This window comes from Myodes glareolus, chromosome 6 (genome assembly GCF_982192425.1).
Source record: "Myodes glareolus chromosome 6, mMyoGla1.1, whole genome shotgun sequence".
NCBI classification, from domain to species: Eukaryota; Metazoa; Chordata; class Mammalia; order Rodentia; family Cricetidae; genus Myodes; species Myodes glareolus.
The window spans coordinates 8348991-8366610 of NC_142031.1; the positions used below are offsets into that span (position 1 = coordinate 8348991).

The 17620-nt window shown below is 48.0% G+C and overlaps 1 protein-coding gene across 2 annotated transcripts in view; it reads right to left on the reverse strand.

Annotated features, from left to right (window-relative positions):
• The window catches only part of Mtor (mechanistic target of rapamycin kinase), a 115758-nt gene that overhangs the window by 23133 nt on the left and 75005 nt on the right, over nucleotides 1-17620 (reverse strand). For both annotated transcript variants that reach the window (XM_048461655.2, XM_085690292.2), the window contains exons 32-44: nucleotides 15668-15783; nucleotides 14501-14578; nucleotides 14201-14308; nucleotides 10953-11078; nucleotides 10752-10883; nucleotides 5418-5533; nucleotides 4347-4464; nucleotides 2388-2636; nucleotides 1699-1799; nucleotides 1151-1247; nucleotides 761-859; nucleotides 379-501; nucleotides 109-291 (exon numbers count right to left, since the gene is read on the reverse strand). In XM_048461655.2, coding sequence (XP_048317612.1) covers nucleotides 109-291; nucleotides 379-501; nucleotides 761-859; nucleotides 1151-1247; nucleotides 1699-1799; nucleotides 2388-2636; nucleotides 4347-4464; nucleotides 5418-5533; nucleotides 10752-10883; nucleotides 10953-11078; nucleotides 14201-14308; nucleotides 14501-14578; nucleotides 15668-15783 — 1646 coding nt within the window. The remainder of the gene's footprint in view (nucleotides 1-108; nucleotides 292-378; nucleotides 502-760; nucleotides 860-1150; nucleotides 1248-1698; nucleotides 1800-2387; nucleotides 2637-4346; nucleotides 4465-5417; nucleotides 5534-10751; nucleotides 10884-10952; nucleotides 11079-14200; nucleotides 14309-14500; nucleotides 14579-15667; nucleotides 15784-17620) is intronic.

Sequence of the window (17620 nt, forward strand, 5' to 3'; positions counted from 1 at the left end):
TTTGAGTTCTAAGTCTAGGCTGGCCTTGAACTTGCAATTCTCCTGCCCAAAGCACTGGGGCTACAGTTTCTTAGCAGTAGGTAATGTACTACCACTCTCAGCCCATACCTGATTAAAGGATGTTTCCTTCAGAGTCTGGGGGCCCCGCTCCATCATAGCATGCAGGGGCTCCAGCACCTCAAACATGCCTTTCACGTTCCTCTCCCCAAAGTACAAGCGCGATGCCTCTTCCAGGCCTTCATGCCACATCTCGTGCCAGAGGATGGCGACTCGAATTAGCTCTTCGCTCACCTGGATCAAAGGGAAAAGGAAGGAAGGCACAGGTGAGCTATGATTGGGAAGATGTGACTTGGACACAGAAAAGAGAGGCTCACTCACCATCATGGCTTGCTGGACCAGGGTGTTACTGTGCTCACACATGTTCTTCAGGATCTTGTTGGCTGCATTGTGGCGGGCTGTTGTGGTAGACTTGGAAGCCACCGTTAGCGGGTAGATGAGGGCCTGAAGCAAACAGAGGAGCACTTGCAAAGGGCCGTGGACACAGACGTTTTAAGGAGGATGGCAAAGAAGTGCTGAGGACAGCATTAGCCTGTTAACGTTAGGAAAGGGGCCGCTGCATTGGGAGAGGAGGGCCTTGCTCACTGCCAGACTCTGCCAGCTCTGGGTAGGGCACTGGCTCTCAGTCCCACACTGTTTCTTGGGCAGCTTTAGGAAAGTTAGCCACCAAACCAATGGACGGTGACTCAGGGTTGGCACGTACCTGGGGGTGGTAGCGACCAATGTCTGTAAGAAGCTGGTGAATGAGCCGACCCACCAAGGGTCTGGGTGTGTCGATCCTTGCAATGAGCTGGGGTATAACCTGGCATGCAGGAAGACATGATGCACAGCATGTGAGGCAAGGAAAGAAAACTGATGTCTGAGGCAAGGTCTCATGTGGCCTAGGCTTGTCACGATCCCTCTGCCTCCATCTCCCCTGTGCTGGGATTTTAGGCATATGCTTTGACCTAGCAGGTCTTCAAGAGAATCTTTAGTCTGGAGCTTGGGACCAAGCTTACGACACAGGCTGCCTTGTTACTGGAACCACTGGTGATTTCAAGAGGAGACAAATAGGACAGACTGTGACCCACGCCCACTGTCACCAGGTTCTCACCTGTAACCAAGTGTCAATCTGTATGGCCTTCACCCCTTCCACCAAGGCTTCATTGACATCTGGCCAATGACCATAATCAAACCACAAGGTGAGGACTCTGGGGAGACAGGAGAGAGTCACAGGAACTAAGTTTCCTAGCTTGTCTGCTTTTCACCTTGAAGACTGTGATGGGGACAGAGCCTGGGAGGGACCTCTTAGGATTCATCCCCAGGTTTTGTCCCAGGTCTGTCAGGGTCACTGAGGTACAAGCTCAGTCGCAGAGATGAGGGGGCAGGGTCTGTGCATGTGGAAGGAGGAGCTGGGCACTGGAAGGCTGGTGAGTCTAACAGTCAGTCTCCAGGATGAATGGGAAGCAGCCTTCTCCATCTCACTCCATCTTTACAGCTCCCAGCCTCACAGGAGAGGTCTGCTCGGCTGTCGTGTGTCAAGGGACAAGAGAAGAAAGGCCCATATGCTGACTGTACCGTACTAACCAGAGGGGAGTACAAATACACCTCTACGTCCTGCCACTGGTAAGGCCTTCAGAAGAATCCTCCCTTCCTCCATACCTGAGTGTATCCTGCAGGTTGTTGCCTCTTGACAAGGAGATAGAACGGAAGAAGCCCTGGACGGCAGGGACAGTGTACAGCAACAGGGTTTTGGACAAATCCTGTTGGGATATAAGCACGTCACTGACTCTCCTGTCTCAGCTCTCTTCTGTGCGGATGGCGCCCGCTCAGAGGGCAGTTAGGAGTGCAAGGAAACTCATGCCTGGGGCTAACAGCATACAGAATGCATTCCACAGTGGCAACTGTTTTCCAAATCATAGTGTGGCTTCCTGACAGGGCCATAGGAGTGGAGCGGAAGCTCTGAACACGCTGTTCTCTGCACTCGTGAGCTGCTCTGTTGCACTCTGGACTGACAGGCCCAAGGGAGGGAGACAGGGGAAGTGCAGGGCAGAGGACAGATCCCCAAGGCTCTGTCTTCAGAGTGACCCTGCAGCTGTGGCAGCCACCCACACACAAGGCAGTGCATTAAGGGGGATGAGCTCATCTCTGTGGGAAGCAAGGAGCCTTTCTTCAGCCCTGACAGCAGCTCCCCAACACGCAGGCACTCAGACACAGCCTCTGGCACACAGTAAGGTCAGCCTGTCTGTGTGTCCAGCCCCATCCTGCCTCAGAGAAAGCCTCAGGCTTCCCTGAACTTCACAACTATCACAGATAGCTGCACTCTGGCCAGCTCTGAATGAGGAGCTCACCTCGGTGACCTTCTTCTGCAGAGGGGAGGGAGTGGGACTGTTTTCAGTGCTCTCAGCCTCGCTCTCGCTGTTGCTGCCCTCTGTGCTGGTGGCAGCAGCGGCTGAGGCAGCTGTGGTGGCAGCAGTGGTGGCATTGGTGATGTTGGCCCCGCTGGCATGACGTAGCTTCTTCTTCTCATCACGGGCTTGGTTCTGATGTTTATAGTGCAGAACTGCTTCAAAGTTCATCACTGCCCATGCATGCCAAGCCTAGGTTCACAGGGCAAGAGTCAAGGATAGACACAGGCTTGCTCTGATCTAGTGCAAGGCTCAGAGAAGTGTGAGGCTAGTGTCGAGGCAGGGCTTGACATTCTAAGTCCACCCTGAGCATGGGCCTTGAGATCAGCAGGATGAGACTCTGCGTCTACAGACACACAGGAAGGGGGCATTACTGCAACCAATGTGACTCATTTGTCTCCTGGGCACTAATGGAACTAGGTTTTATGGTAAGCATTGTGGGGTCACAGCAAGAGGGGCAGTGTAGACTCCTTGCCTCAAGGCCGACAGCCTCTGCAAAGCAGATGGGGTCAGAAGAAGTGGCAGTGGGAACACCAGTGATCTGAGGAGCTCCATAAAGACGGGCTTGTTAAGCTTTAAATAGAAGCTGAAGAAGGGCAAGGGAGGGGGGTTGGAGAGACAGGAGAGACGATGGCAGTGGGTCTTCCTGGCAGGGGAGAAAAGGTACCTGGAGAGCATGTGCAAAGAACCCAAGGAAACACATGTGCCTGCAGCTTGGGGCTCACAAGGCAGGGTGGGAACAGCTGGCCAAGTGGCAGACCATAAGACAGTGGATGTGATGGGCCAAGGGGGTCCACTTTATCTGTGACAAAGTGGGGCTTCCTGAGTTTTATTTTTTCAGATTTATTTTTTAATTTTATTTTAAGTTAATGGATGTTTTACCTACATATATGTGTATGCACCACATACATGCCTGGTACCTGTGGAAGTCAGAAGAGGACACCAGATACCCTGGAACTGGAGTTCAGGTGGTTTGTGATTAACAAGGGTCCCACTAAGCAAAACTGCAGTTAATTATTATTTTTCCAGCTTTGGACATGCAGCTGTCTGGAAAGGGGAATCATTATTCCTACCACGGACCGGTGTGTGTGTGTGCATGCGCGTGCGTGTGTGTACACATGCGTGCATATGCATGTGTATGTTGCTGGGGATGGAACCCATTGCTTTGTGTACACTTGGCAAATGCTCTATCACTGAGCTATCGCCCAGCCAAAGTACAGTTTTCCGGTCAGCAGGAAGCGCTGCAGAGGATAAATACTTTTTATTGTAAATATTTCTATGGTCTTCAGATCAATTTTGATCCCAGGGGGAATAATTTAGAAGTCACTGGTAAATATGGAGATTTTGGAAAGAAACTGATGATATTGCTAAACCAAGCAGCTATCACTCAGAAAAGAGTATGTGCTCCCCTAAAGACACAGGCACCAGTAGGAATACCCCCTGTACTAGCTAGCCACTTCTTTCATACATTTTCTGTTTGTCTTTTAGAAAGGTTTCTGGCAATATAATAGAATGTTATCTAGATATTTCCAAAAAAAAAAAAAAAGTCTAAATTCCCAGTAGAGGAATAGTCAGGGATGGAAGTCACAAAGAAGCTTGTTCAGAGACCAACCATGCGCCCAGACGTTCTAGAATAGCAGGCAAGGGAGAGATTGTCAGACAGCTGTGGCCCCAGTGCCACTCGAAACAAGGGCATTACTGGAAGTGGTTCTCAACTCATAGCCTCAACTGGCGCCTCTGCAGCCCTGGGATTCATAAAGGAAAGCACAGGCTCCTTGGGCCTCTGTCAGACTTCAGGCATTCCAGGGACCTGGCTGTGACCCTGAGAACATGGGAGACCTCAAACAGGGCTCCTTGTGCGTAGAACAGAGGGGCTGGGAGACGGTGCCGGCCCTTCCTCACCTTGTACCAGCTGCGGTCATGCTCCGTGGCGGCGCTGTAGTACTGCAGCACCTTGGGGATGGTACTCTCATTGATGCCCTGAAGGTTCAGCTGCCACTCCCCAAGTTTCAGGAAACACCTGAAAATAGAGAAGCAAGACCCTATGTTGCTCCCTCCCATCAAAGGCCCAGAAGGAGAGGTGCAGATGCTAGGGGTGCCCTAAAGACTTCTGACATTTACTCTTGCTTTCAAGAGGCAACTGACGGATATTCAACTCCGTGAAAGGAAGGGGAGGGGAAGTCTGTAGAAAATCTTGGAGGTGTCGTTTCTTCAGATCTGTGCATTCCAATGACAGCATAAACCAGATCCCAGGTACAGGTGCAGGACTCTATAAGCAAGCGTTGTGCAGGACAATTGTTCACTACTTTTTTCTCATTGATATTTTTCCTCTTCCTTCTCCTCCCCTCCATTCCAGATGGCGATGGTACTAATGCTAGCACCTGCTGATTGCTACTCTAATCCAGGTACTGCTCTCCGTCCTTGTTACTGGGCTCCTGCACCTCACATCACCCTAGGAGATACGTGTTCTTACTGCCCCTTTATACAGGCACAGAGAAACTAACTTACCTGGAGTCAGGGCTATCTACACTTTGAATCAGTAATATAGGCGCCATTTTAAAACAAGAAGCCTAGGTCAGTGAGATGGCTCAGTGGGTAAAGACCCTTGCCACCAACTCTGATGACCTGAGTTCAATCCTTGGAACTGCTATGGTGGAGGAGAGAGCTGATTTCTGCCAGATGTCCTCTGATCTCCACATGCATTCTGTGACTTGAGAGTACACACACACACACACACACACACACACACACACATAAAATTAAAAAATGTGTTTAGAAATAAGGTACTGAACCCTGCAGCTGGACAGAGTGCTCTTGCTGCCAGAGCCCTGGGAAGTAAGGGGCAGAGACTGTAGCAGACGAGCTGACGGCTGCCTGGGATCCTCTGCAGAAAACTGAGGGATGTCAGCAACAAGCTGCTCCAGGTGCCATGAGTGTGCTCTGCAGGAGCGCTGGACGGCAGGCGGGGCTCACCTGGCCATGAGCTTGTGCAGCTCCTGCTTGTGCTGCTGGTCCTCAGTGGCAATGGCATGCTGGGCCTGCTGCTGCATGGTCTGGACAAAATGTTGCATGTGCTGGAAAGCATCGATCTGTGCAGGACAAAGGCAGAGAGCCACTTGGCATGTTGCCCAACTGTCAGGGGACCTAAACCAGCACTTTCCAAAAAGGGTACTTTGGGATACAAGGGTGAGGACCCCACTGGACAGAAAACAGGGCGTGCTGCCTGGAGAGAGCTGGGTTATTCCAGAATGTTTATAATTTACTCACATGTTAGCTTTCCCTGCCAACTCTAATTATCCTTTAACAAGTCCTGGGAAACCCACATGCCTGACCAATACAGGTAACAATTCAGATGAAGCAATCCGAAACAAGAGCATGCTTCACTACCAAAGTATTGCCTCACGGGAAAATGATGGGAACAGTTTCTAGCTAGTAAATCTTGGCATGGATGTCTTCGCCACCGCAGAGCAGCTACGAGCCCAAACCCACATGAAAACAGAGAAGACCTCATGCATCAAGTGGAGGAGAAGTCATCATCTCGACAGGCCACTAAGTGGGCAGAGTGGCGTGGGAGAGTCTTTACAGCATCCTCGTCATCAGGTCTGGGATCTGACAGGAGGCAAGCAGTGGGCATCTGAGGAACAGACAGCCACACTGAGCAGGAGCAGTGCAAGTCAGCCTGCTGCACCCAGACACGCCGGCATCTTGACACACAGGGCCATAGGATTTTGTTTGGGTTTTTTTGGTGGTGCCAGGCAAGTGCTGTTGCCATGGAGCTGCAGCCCCAGAGAGCGCTTCTAGGATAGGTGGACAGTGCAAACATGTAAAGTATAAATTAAAAAGTGATGTAGCCTAAACCCACTAACAGGGAGGAGAACAGTGTGAGGATGCTGCCAAGGTTGTACGTGCTTCTCTACAGAGGGAAGGGGACCCAACGCATCAAGAAGCATTAGTGGCGCACACCTTTAGTCCCAGCATGTGGGAAGCAGAGGCAGGCAGATCTCTAAGTTTGAGGCCAACAAACAATAAACAAAAGCATTAGGTTTTCTTATAGTAAGTAATGTAAAATTCTGATCTTTCCTGTAACAGAAACACGCTATGATGTAAAAATGCCCTGGATGGAAAGCAGAACTCTCTGGCTAGGGCTAAGACTAAACCTACACACTTTCAAATGTAAGAAATCAATTAGTACTAAAAAATAGATATTTGGGTTTTTTTTTTGTTTCTTTGTTTTTTTGAGACAGGGTTTTGCTGTAGTTTTAGAGTCTGTCATGGAACTAGCTCTTGTAGAACTCACAGAGATCCGCTTGCCTCTGCCTCTCAACTGCTGGGATTAAAGGCATGTACCACTACCGCCCAGCCTGTTCTTTTCCTGTTCTTTTTTTTTTTTTTTTTTGAGGCAGGGTTTCTCTATATAGTCCTGGCACTCACTCTGTAGACTAGGTTGGCCTCAAGGCCACAGAGATCCACCTGCCTCTGCCTCCCACTTGCTAGAATTAATGGAATGTGCCACTGTGTTTTGCCTGAAATAGTGGTTTAAAGTCATACATGGTGGCATACACTTCAAATCATTTGTGAGACTGAGTCAGAAGGACGTAAAGTTTGAAAAAAATCAAAAACCAAACAAAGAATACTGGGGACAGAGCCTACACCAAATAAGTACCCTGTGAGCACAGCCTGGTGGGTGTAGGTTCAGACTGAAGGATGCTGCTCCTTTACGCGATCCTCAGTGCCCAGCGACCAGAGAAGGAGGAAGGGGAACACGATGAGCAGTAAGCAGGTAGACCACAGCAGGGCTGGGAAATTCTGCTCCGACAGAACTATGGTGCTGGGAGCCGGGAAGCCGGCTCAGTGGTTAAGAGCACTAGTTGCTCTTGCAGAGGACCAGAGTTTAGCTACCAGTACCTATATGATAGTTCACAATCATTTGTAACTCCAGTTCCAGGGGATCCAAAATCCTCTTCTGACCTCTGCAGGCAATAGGCATACATGTGGTACACAAACATGCAAGCAAAACACTTATACAAATAAATAAATAAAAATTGTGATGCTGACAAATGGCCTCACACATGCCAAACGTATGTTCTGTTCTCCAGTTATACCCTTAGTCCATTTTTCTTTTTTTTCTTGAGACAGGGTTTCTATGCATAGCTCTGGATGTTCTGAAATCCACTATGTAACCAGGCTGGCCTTGAACTCAGAGAGTTGTCTGCCTCTGCCTCCTGAATGCTAAGATTAAGGGCATGTGTCCTCAAGAGCTTACCCAGGCTCACTCCGTGTCCTCAAGAGCTGGCCCAGGCTCACTCCGTGTCCTCAAGAGCTCACCCAGGCTCACTCCGTGTCCTCAAGAGCCGCCCAGGCTCACTCTGTGTCCTCAAGAGCTCGCCCAGCAGGAACTACACCAGGCGCTTTGGTGCCAGGTGTTCAGAGCCCTCATGCTGTACGTCACAGGTGATCTGGACGGTTTAAACCTTTTATTTTAATTTTTTGGGTTTTCAAGACTTGGTTTCTCTGTGTAGCTCTGGCTGTCCTGGGACTCTGTAGACCAGGTTGGGCTCAAACTCACAGAGATCTGTCTGCGTGAGTGCCTGGATTAAGTGCATGTACCACCACAGCTTTTTGGCAATTTAAAGTCTTTGTGGTGGGCTTAACAAGGGGTTAAAGGAGAACAAACTGGCAGAACAGTGTGGCTGGACATCAGTGTGGGTGGGAAGTCCTATCTAAGTTTATGAGCACAAGTGAAGCCACCATCTTCATACTTTCCAGTGCAAGAAAGAGGAAACATTCTACTTAAAATTTCCATTTTTCTTTTAGAAATAAGGAGGCAGAAAGCAATTTCTTCTCTTTGGAAAGTGAAGTGGCAGTCCATGCGAGGAAGAGTTGGTCTCTCAGGCCCATAGAGGGAGCTGGATACTGTGCTCTAGCTCTTCAGCCCCACACCTGTCTCTAGATTCTACTGCACATCTTAGCTAGGAACACAGGTATACACCTATCTGATGCCCTCCTGCAGGGCATGACTTGCTAGTCCCAACTTTGTCTTTGGAAAGAAAGACAGAGAGATTGGAGCATGGTGACAGGGCAGAGAAGGAAGACTCCAGTGTCAGCTCAGCAGCACAGTTAGGAAATCCTGTGATTCTGTGATGTCACTAGCTCTCATCATTCTTCAAATAGGTTTCTAAATCTTGAACGTCATCTGATACAGAAATGAATATTTAACATTGGTATGGACTTTGGTTTATTGATACAAATTTAAGGTCAATTTTATTATATGTCTATTTCTATTCTTATTTAAGGTATTATGTTTATATACAAATAAAAATGTAATGTATAATTAAAAATTATGGGTTAAAACAGATAGTCATCTATAATAGTCAAGCTTGTAGTCATGTTAGTTAGGTTTTCTAGATATACAGAGATATATCTCAAATGAACAGGTATTCTTCAAACCTTTCAAAGATCTACAGAATACGGCATTTAAAATGTTTTAAGACTTTTATGGACAGTGAGATATGTCTGCTGCTGGCAGTATCAATTATTTCAAGAGGAAGATGGGCATAGAAGAGGCTCCTCACGGAGTTTGCTAGTCATTTGAGCAAGAAACTGCTCTTGCCTGGACTGTTTGATGGTATGCTGTATAAACTGGACATGCAGGATCCACAGAAAAATGACTGCTGAACTTGCCTAAAGAAGGTGAGACAGTCCTCCAGGGATCCTCCTTCATGAAAGAGTCTGCCAGACAGTCTTCAGGACACAGATGAAAGTGACTGACAAACTGCCAATATAGGCGAAACAGTTTTTCATATTTCCTGGTTTAGGGAAAAGTCTGCCAGAGACTAAGGGCCTGTGGGCTGAAGATAGATGCCTTAACGTTATAAAACGTTGGGTGACTGTCCAGGCAGCGAGATGTCTCTGTCAATTTTAGAGTTTTGGAAGTTGCTTACAATGCACTTCCAGTTTACTTAGGTAATATTACATTCTTCTGGGGTCTTTAATGGAGTTGAAGACAGAAAGTTATAGTTTTCCTTAGTTATGATAAAAGATAAATTAGATATAAAACTTTAGACTCACAACAATAAAACAAATGATAGAATTTTTAAAATTTTGCCAGATACAAATAAACTAAATATAACTGTAATTCTTGTTTGATACCTGTTTCGTTATATGTAATGCTATCATGTTAAAGTTAAAGCCTTCCTTTTTATTTAGACAGAAAAGGGGAGATGATGTGGGATTTCCCTCTGTAAGCTATGAATATGTTTTATTACCATTGGTTCATAAAGAAGCTACTTTGGCCTATGACAGGGCAGAATAGAGCTAGGTGGGAAAATAAAACTGAATGCAGGGAGAAATAAGGTGGAATCAGACAGATGCCATGTAGCTGTTGAAGGAGAAAGATGCCAGAACCTTATTAGTTCACAGTCTCATGGTGATACAAAGTGAATAGAAATGGGTTAATTTAAGATAATAGCTAGCTAGAAAGACGCCTAAGTTGTTGGTCAGTGTGTAATTAATTCAATTTCTGTGTGGTTATTTGGCAATTGGGATATGAATGAGCAGTCTCTGCTTAACACTCACCAGAATTTGTGTGACTTAGAAAGTCTGTGTGTTGTGGATAATCTGGCCATTAGCAGAGGGCAAAGCCCAGTTAAAGTGCAGGTACTTTGCTACTGACTTCATTCTGGGGAGCACTCAAAGTCATCCAAGTCAACCACCTTAGGGAGCACTCTAAGACCACAGCAGGGAGAGAAGGCTGAGTTCTCTCCCTTAGGGAGCACTACAAGACCACAGTGGGGAGAGAAGGCTGAGTTCTCTCCTGTAGGGAAGGATGACAGGGGCCCAAGCCCGGTCTTGCCTCCGAGGTCTGTATTTTATAAATCACCACCATCATCCAGAGATTGTTTCAAAACAAAACTCAAGAACTTGTCCATTTCCCAAGGACTTGTCTGCAAACAGGAGGAATTCTAGGCTGGCATCAGGGAGATCTTCCCTCCTTGCTGTAGTATCTCTCCTGGCATGCTGACACACTGGAGCCCAAACCGATGACAGGGAAGGAGACCAGAAGTCTGAGAGAGAAACCCAGCTGGTCTTTAAAAACGCTAGTCCGTGACTGCACAAACACAGGACTTGGTGCCAACGTCAGCCTTCTCTTGCAGGGCAGCACTCTTCAGGTACCAACCACTACAACTGCGACTCCAGGCATCACTGACCAAAGGTACAGATGTCTCTCTCTGACCGGAAGAAGCCCTCTACACTGTAGGTATGGCAAGGACACTGATTCCTTCTGGCAGGGGTGGGTAGGGAACATACCTTGCGAGCACTCTTCCACATGTTTTTCATGTAGGCATAGGTCACTTGAGGGTGAACTGTTGGCAGAGGATGGTCAAGCTGCCGAGACGGATCAACTCCCAAGAGCAACACTAAGGTTTTATGAGCAAGAGCCTTAAAAACAAGAGGGCAAGTTACAAACAGAACTGGGCAGGGCACCACCCCTGGGTGGGGGTTACTCACCAGTCTGCCGCTCTTGCCACACAGGCTTGCGTACTTGAGCCAGGTTCTCATGTCCTCATGAGGGTTAACCACAAGGGACCGCACCATGAGGATTTTCTGCCAGTCTTCCACAATACGCTGGCAGCCCTGGAATGTTCAGAAACGAGGGTCAGACCTGTCTCTGCTCCACCTGAACCCCATAGCAGCAGCCACGTATGCTCCCTGCGAATGCATTGCTCGCTTCCCAGGGACTTGTCAACAAGCAGAGGAGCAGTGGGGCATGGTGCCTGGAGCTGTGTCCTGGCTGTAATTACTCTGTGACTTTGGAAAAGTTATTTAACCTTTCTGACCATCCTGTGAATTGGAATGAAGATAGTATTAATTTCACAGCACTATGGTAAAAGGTAAATTAAATTAAATTTCTTTGTGGGTTGTAAATATTTTTTTTTCATTTGTATGTACACAGGCATGCACAAATCACATCATGCATGTGGAGGTCAGAGGACAGTTTGTGGGAGACCATTATCTATCCACTATGTGGATTCTGGGAACTGAACTCAGGCAGGCAGACATGGCAGAAAGCACTTTTATTTGTTAAGCCATCTTGCTGTCTCCAATGTAGTGAGTGAGTGAGTGTGTGGGGTGGGGAGGTGGAGGCAGAGGCAGGAGGATCTCTGTGAGTCTGAGAATGGTCTACACATCAAGTTTCAGGCTAGCTGGAGCTACATGGTAAGACCCTGTCTCAAAAATCAAAAATCAAATAAACAGGGGCTGGAAAGAAGTTTAGTGGTTAAGAGCAAAGGCTGCTCTTTAGAGGACCTAATTTTAATTCCCAGCACCCACACGGCAGCTCACAACTGTCTATCTAGGGGATTTGACACCCTCTTCTGGCCTCCACAGGAACTAGCACATATATGGTACACAGACATGCATGCAGACAAAACACTCATATTCACAAAATAAACAAACAAATGCCCCCTCCCCCAAACCAAAAGAAATAAAACATAAGAAAGAGCTGAATTTACTTCCATGTAGATTCTTTATAATCAGAAGGGAACCAAGTAACTTAATCATTATCACAGGGGTTAAGCTGTTTTTTTTTCTGCCTTAGCACACGCGCTCGCTGTGGTGTGCACGTGTGGAAGTAAGAGGACAGCTTGAGAGAGCCCAGCTGTCTTCGCCATCTGCCATGAAGGTCTCAGGAGATCAAACTCAGGACACCAGACTTGGCAGCAAGCACCTTCATCACCGAGCCATCATCCCAGCATACACTGATTTTGTACCAAATGATTGCTAGGTGTTAAGTGAACTTTCCCATTCTTGCTGATAAAAAGCCTCTCTCAGGAGGGAGATGTATTCCTGAAATCTGCCACCTTGTGTGTTAATTTCACAAACCCAAAACCTAGTGACAATGACCTCTGGTTTCTGTACGTAACAGAAGAAGGGTGCACACTGTGCCTGACCTGGGAACCTGAGGCAAAAAGACATGGAGCTAAGGCTACCTCCTCAACTGCCTCGTGGCAAACAGTGGTTTTAAGGATGTGAAATGACTTGACCACGAATGTGGCAGCTTTCCAGCCCCAGCAGCTCATTGAGTGTTTTGACTGCATGCCACCTTCCAGAGCCAAAGTTCCAGCAGGGCAACTCTATTTCCAGCTTTAGGGAGCAGCTTCCCAGCCCATGAGATTGGCAACAATGACTTGGAAAGTTAGGAAAAAGTACACGGAGTGATTGCTTTGATCACTTCTCACCAACAGCTAGCTTCTCCGCGTGCTGTCATTTGGCTCCCTGTAGTCCGAAAAGCAGCTTGCTGTCTGAAGAGAGGACTCAGGAAGGGATGGCAGTGTTCTGGACTCAGCGAAGCCAGCATAAGCCTCTCCTCCCACCCCATTCCCCCAGGCCCCTTTCAATCTGTATATCTAAGTGTCCCCGTCAGAAGGCCTGCAGGTCATCAGCTCCCTGACTTGGAAGCTCCACACCCCATCACAGTCACTTCAAACACCAAGTGTGGCCAAGCCTAGTGGGCAGGGCTTCCCCTGTGGAATTCTTCTTCTGGTGCCCAGGAGACAATTTTCCATCAAAACATTCACTGGGCATTTATAATTACAAGTGAAACATGTAGAGGAACTGTACGTGCTCACTTCAGAGGCACAAATGACTGTGCCCAGTGCTCTTTCCTGTCCAGTGGAATGTGCCCTGTGCTTCCTAGACAGGAATGCAGCCTGGAGTCAAAGAGTTTGTCACAGCCTACTGAAAAGCCTAGAGGCATAAACCTTGACTGGAGAGAGAAGTGGGAACCAGGTGTGGATGTAGCCAAGAAGAAATAGCTTAAAATTGCAGGGAGACTAGTGGTTTCCAGAGTAGTGTGTGCACTCACATGTGGTTCCCGAGCAGTGCGTGCTGAGGTATGTATGTGGTTCCCGAGCAGTATGTTCACACCTGTGTGGTGCCCGGGCAGTGCATGCTCAGGTGTGCGAGGCGTGTGGTTCCTGAGCAGTGTGTGCACAGGTGTATGTGTGGTTCCTGAGCAATGTGTTCACACATGTGGTTTCTGAGCAGTGTGTGTTTAGGTGTATGTGTGGTGCAGAAGATGGAACTCAGGACCTGGGAATGCCGAGAAAGTGCTCTAGCACTGACCCACACTCCTAGTCAGTTTGTTCTTTGTGATGACCTTTCCCTCTAAATATTCAAGGACTGGGGGATGGGCTGCCCTTTCAGGGGCACGTGAGACCATCTTAGAGGCGGTGCGGCTTCTTCCTTCCTCATGCTGCTAAGATCAGAATGCCACACTGAAATGGTGAGGCCTTGGGAAAGTCTCTATGAGGTCTGAACAGAAGCGCTAGATGGAGTCTGACTAAAGAGTTGTCACAAGCAGGGTTTCTGTCTCAGAGCATCTAGCAACTCTGGAGGCCAGTAAGTACACTTAGAGGGCTGGCACTCAGTTAAGTCATTTGGGAGCCAGGAACAATTCCGAGCCTGGGTGTATATCCACGTGTGCTAAGTTAAGTGGCAAAGAGAGTTGCCCTCCAGGTGACTGCACTGCGTGGAGGCCTCAGCTGGAGCACTGAGAACCAATGACTTGGAGCCTACGATTTCCAAATGGTGATCCTAAGTGTCTTCCGTCTCTAGATAAGCCCCAAAGGAGGCTGCTCCACTGGTCATGCTCTCACAGCCACAGCTGAGGCTGATAAGCTTTTGAAGGTTCTGCTTAATAGAGGTGGTAGAGGAGAAAGGGGGTGGGGTGGCAACCAGGGCTGTCTCCAGCTTACCTGCAGTCTCTCCCACCAGATCTGGCGGATGATCTCCCGCCGCTCAGGGACAAGTTTGTACTGGATAACCTCCTCCAGCTCGGACAGCATATGGCAAGAAACCATGGCCTGATGGAAGCAGATCACATTCCAACCTAATTACTGCACACACAACCACCAAGCTGATGAACCTGAACCATTCCCTTTGGTATTAGGGTATCTGCTAACCCCAGAAACGGCAAGTTCTCAGCAACCTGCTGTGTCCTCTACAGCCCACTCATTAAAGCTCTAGATGCCAACAGTGTGCAGACGAACACTCACCCCGTAGGCTCGGCTGTAGCTCTCCCCTGCCATGGCAGTCAGCTCAGCATCCAGCAGGTCCCTGGCCTTGTCAATGCACTAGAAAAGAAACAAGGAGGCTCTAGGCCGGGGCTCTGCACTTGGGGCTTCACAGAAGTTATTTTGTCTCACTTCAATTCCAGTGATGAAGTAAAACACTCACCACATTAGGACAGAAATTCTCCTTTATCTGGACGGCTGCAGAAGGGCACTACCCAGTGTCTCAAAGACAGCAGCACACAGTGCCCACGAGCAGAGCTCAGGTGACACTCACAAGCTTGGTGGCGAGGAGGAAGAAATGTCTGCTATGGGACAGAATCACTGCACTCTTGCACGCCAAGGGGACGTCCTTGGGGGCCTGTCTTCTTTTCACTGTCCTTGATGGGCATGTTGTCATAACTCATTGGGCATGTCAGTGGCTCCGAGGTGGGCATTGCCTCTGGTTTCTAAGCTGCTCCTAGCCTCACAAAGGAGTTCTTCTGAAATGCCCTCCATGGAACTGGGCACCTGTTACTGACCCAAAAGTCCTATGGCTGGGATCCTTCAGCGTAAGGATATCACAGGATGCCATTCTGAACCTTCCCTGTGCTATCAGTTAAACTCCCTCTTGTGGAGGTTTTTCTCCCCCGTGAATGTTTAAGGCTAATTGTGATGTTAGCCTCTCTGAAGTGCTCTGATCACACTTCCTGAGCAGCCCGTCCAGGACAGTCTGGTGTCTGACAAGGCGGCTATAACGACCTCATTATGCATTCGGCAAGTCAGAGCAGTGTGTGCTCCTGGATGGCCAGAAACCCATTTCTCCAGCATAGTGGGGATCACTGGCTCTTCAAATCCTCCACTGGCGAAACTTAAAGCCCCTCTCACTAGAAGGAGAACTTAGGCAAGGTGTTTAAAAGGGTCAACAATGACCCAAAGAACTATTGCCAAAGCAGTTACAATCCACAAACTGCCCCACGCTCCGGGAACACGACACAACCTCAGCCTACACGCAAATGATTTCTGAACTCAGGACCAAGGCCATTCCCGGAGTTCAGAGACTTGAACATGGCTGAAGTTCAACAGCTTCTTAACACAGACACATGCGCAGGAAGCAGGAAGTCACTCCCAGAAACGGTTTCCTCCCTGGATGGTCCGCACACACTTTCTTACCTGTTGGGCCAAGGAGAAGAGATCCTGGTGTAAGGCCAGCACAGCTCTGTAAAATGCTCCGTCGTGGGTATCCCGAGGAATCATACAGGTGTACTCCTCCATGCTGTCCCACTGACCTAGGAGCACAAACACACAGCATCAGGGTAGCCGGCTGGCTGAGTCGGAGGCAGCACTGAGTCTGTCACTGATACTTTGATTTAGCTTGATGTACACACAAGTTAACGGGACTTGAGCCCAATGTACCAGCTGAGCCCTGCAACCTATAGTGAGGGTTGACTTTAACAAAATCATGCCTGCCTTCTAAGCATCGGCCGATGCCCCAGGCAGTTTCATAAAAGACAAGAACAGGGCCTAACTACAAAGCCAGCACCTCAGATGGGCTTAGTGCTGCCCCTCCTTAACCCTGAGAACTCCCTCCAGCTTCTTCAGGAAAGATAAAATGTAGGGAACACCGCATAACTCAATGGAATACCGGGAAATTATATTTTTCTCTAAACAGTTGAAAATGGTCATCATACAATTAGAGGACAGGCTTTGACAAATTGTTTGCCCTTTTCACTGTGGCAGTATCTCTGACTCAGGAGGGAGGAGGAGGCTGGGTCATTGTGTAGTGACCCTGTGTCATGTTAGAACCGGGAACTGATTGCACCAGGGAAGAGGGATGGACTTCCCATGGTGGGCTGAGCAGGCATCAAATGCCAAGCCTGCCAATGCCATCTGCAGAAAAGATATCAGCCTCATTAGGTGCGAATGCAGGGCTGCTGTTTTTACAAGGCACTTTCCAGCATTCCACCCCCAGCTATTGGTTCATCCATTACCAACGCCTCTGGGCAAAAGCAGACAGCAATAGATGACTCCTCAGGAAGCAATTTGTTTTTAAAAGATGTTCTGGACACAGCCCAGAGCTTACGACAGCAAAGCACGGAAACACTGTGGCTGGGGATAGGACCTGGGGAAGCTTTGTGCACTCCGCATCCTGTCTATCCTCTCCTGCCCCATCAGAAATGCCAAGTCGGGGGCGAGAGGGATGGCTCAGTGGTTAAGAGTTTATACTGCCCTTGCAGAGAACCACAGTTTGGTTCCCAGAATCTACACTGGGTGTCTCACAACCATCTGTAAACACAGTTCCAGGAGGATGTGAGCCTCTGGCCTCTGTTTGCAATATTCACATGCCTATCGCTACACACACATATCCATAATTAAAAATATAAAACAAACAAACACAAAAAAACAAATAAAAAAGAACTGCCACGCCTTAGCTAGGGCTTGGTATCAAAATCTACGTATCTGGCCTAGGCATGGTGGTACACACTTTTAATTCCAACACTGGGGAGGCAGAAGCAGGTGGTGAGTTCCAGGACAGTCAGGGCCATGTGGTAAAACAAAAAATAAACAAAAAATCTTTATAATACTCTGGGAATAGCAGGGAGGTTATTGAGTGTCAGGGGGTGAGAACAGATAAAACAAAATGCTTAAAATGTTTGTGATTGTTGGAAAAGGCAGTGTGCACACGAGACATCATTACACTATTCAGTTATACATGTGGAAAGACCCGTGCTGTGGGATAATCTTTTTGCATGCTGTGAATATGTTTTATTCCCACTGGTTAATAAAATAGCTGATTTGGCTTATAGCAAGACAGGATAGAGCCAGGCAGGAAATCCAAGCAGAGATACAGGAAGAAAAAGCGGAGTCAGGGGAGACACCAACTAGTTGCCAGAGGAGCAAGATGTATTAGAGTACAGGTAAAGCCACAAGACATGTTGCAAAATGCAGATTAATAGAAATGGGTTAATTTAACTTGTAAGAGCTAGCTAGTAATAAGCCTGAGCCAATGGGCCAAATAGCTTGTAATTAATATTAAGCCTCTGAGTGATTATTTTAAAAGCGGCTGCTGGACCAGGCAAGACAAAAAGCCTTTTTTTACAGAGGCTTTATATATGTGTGTGTGTG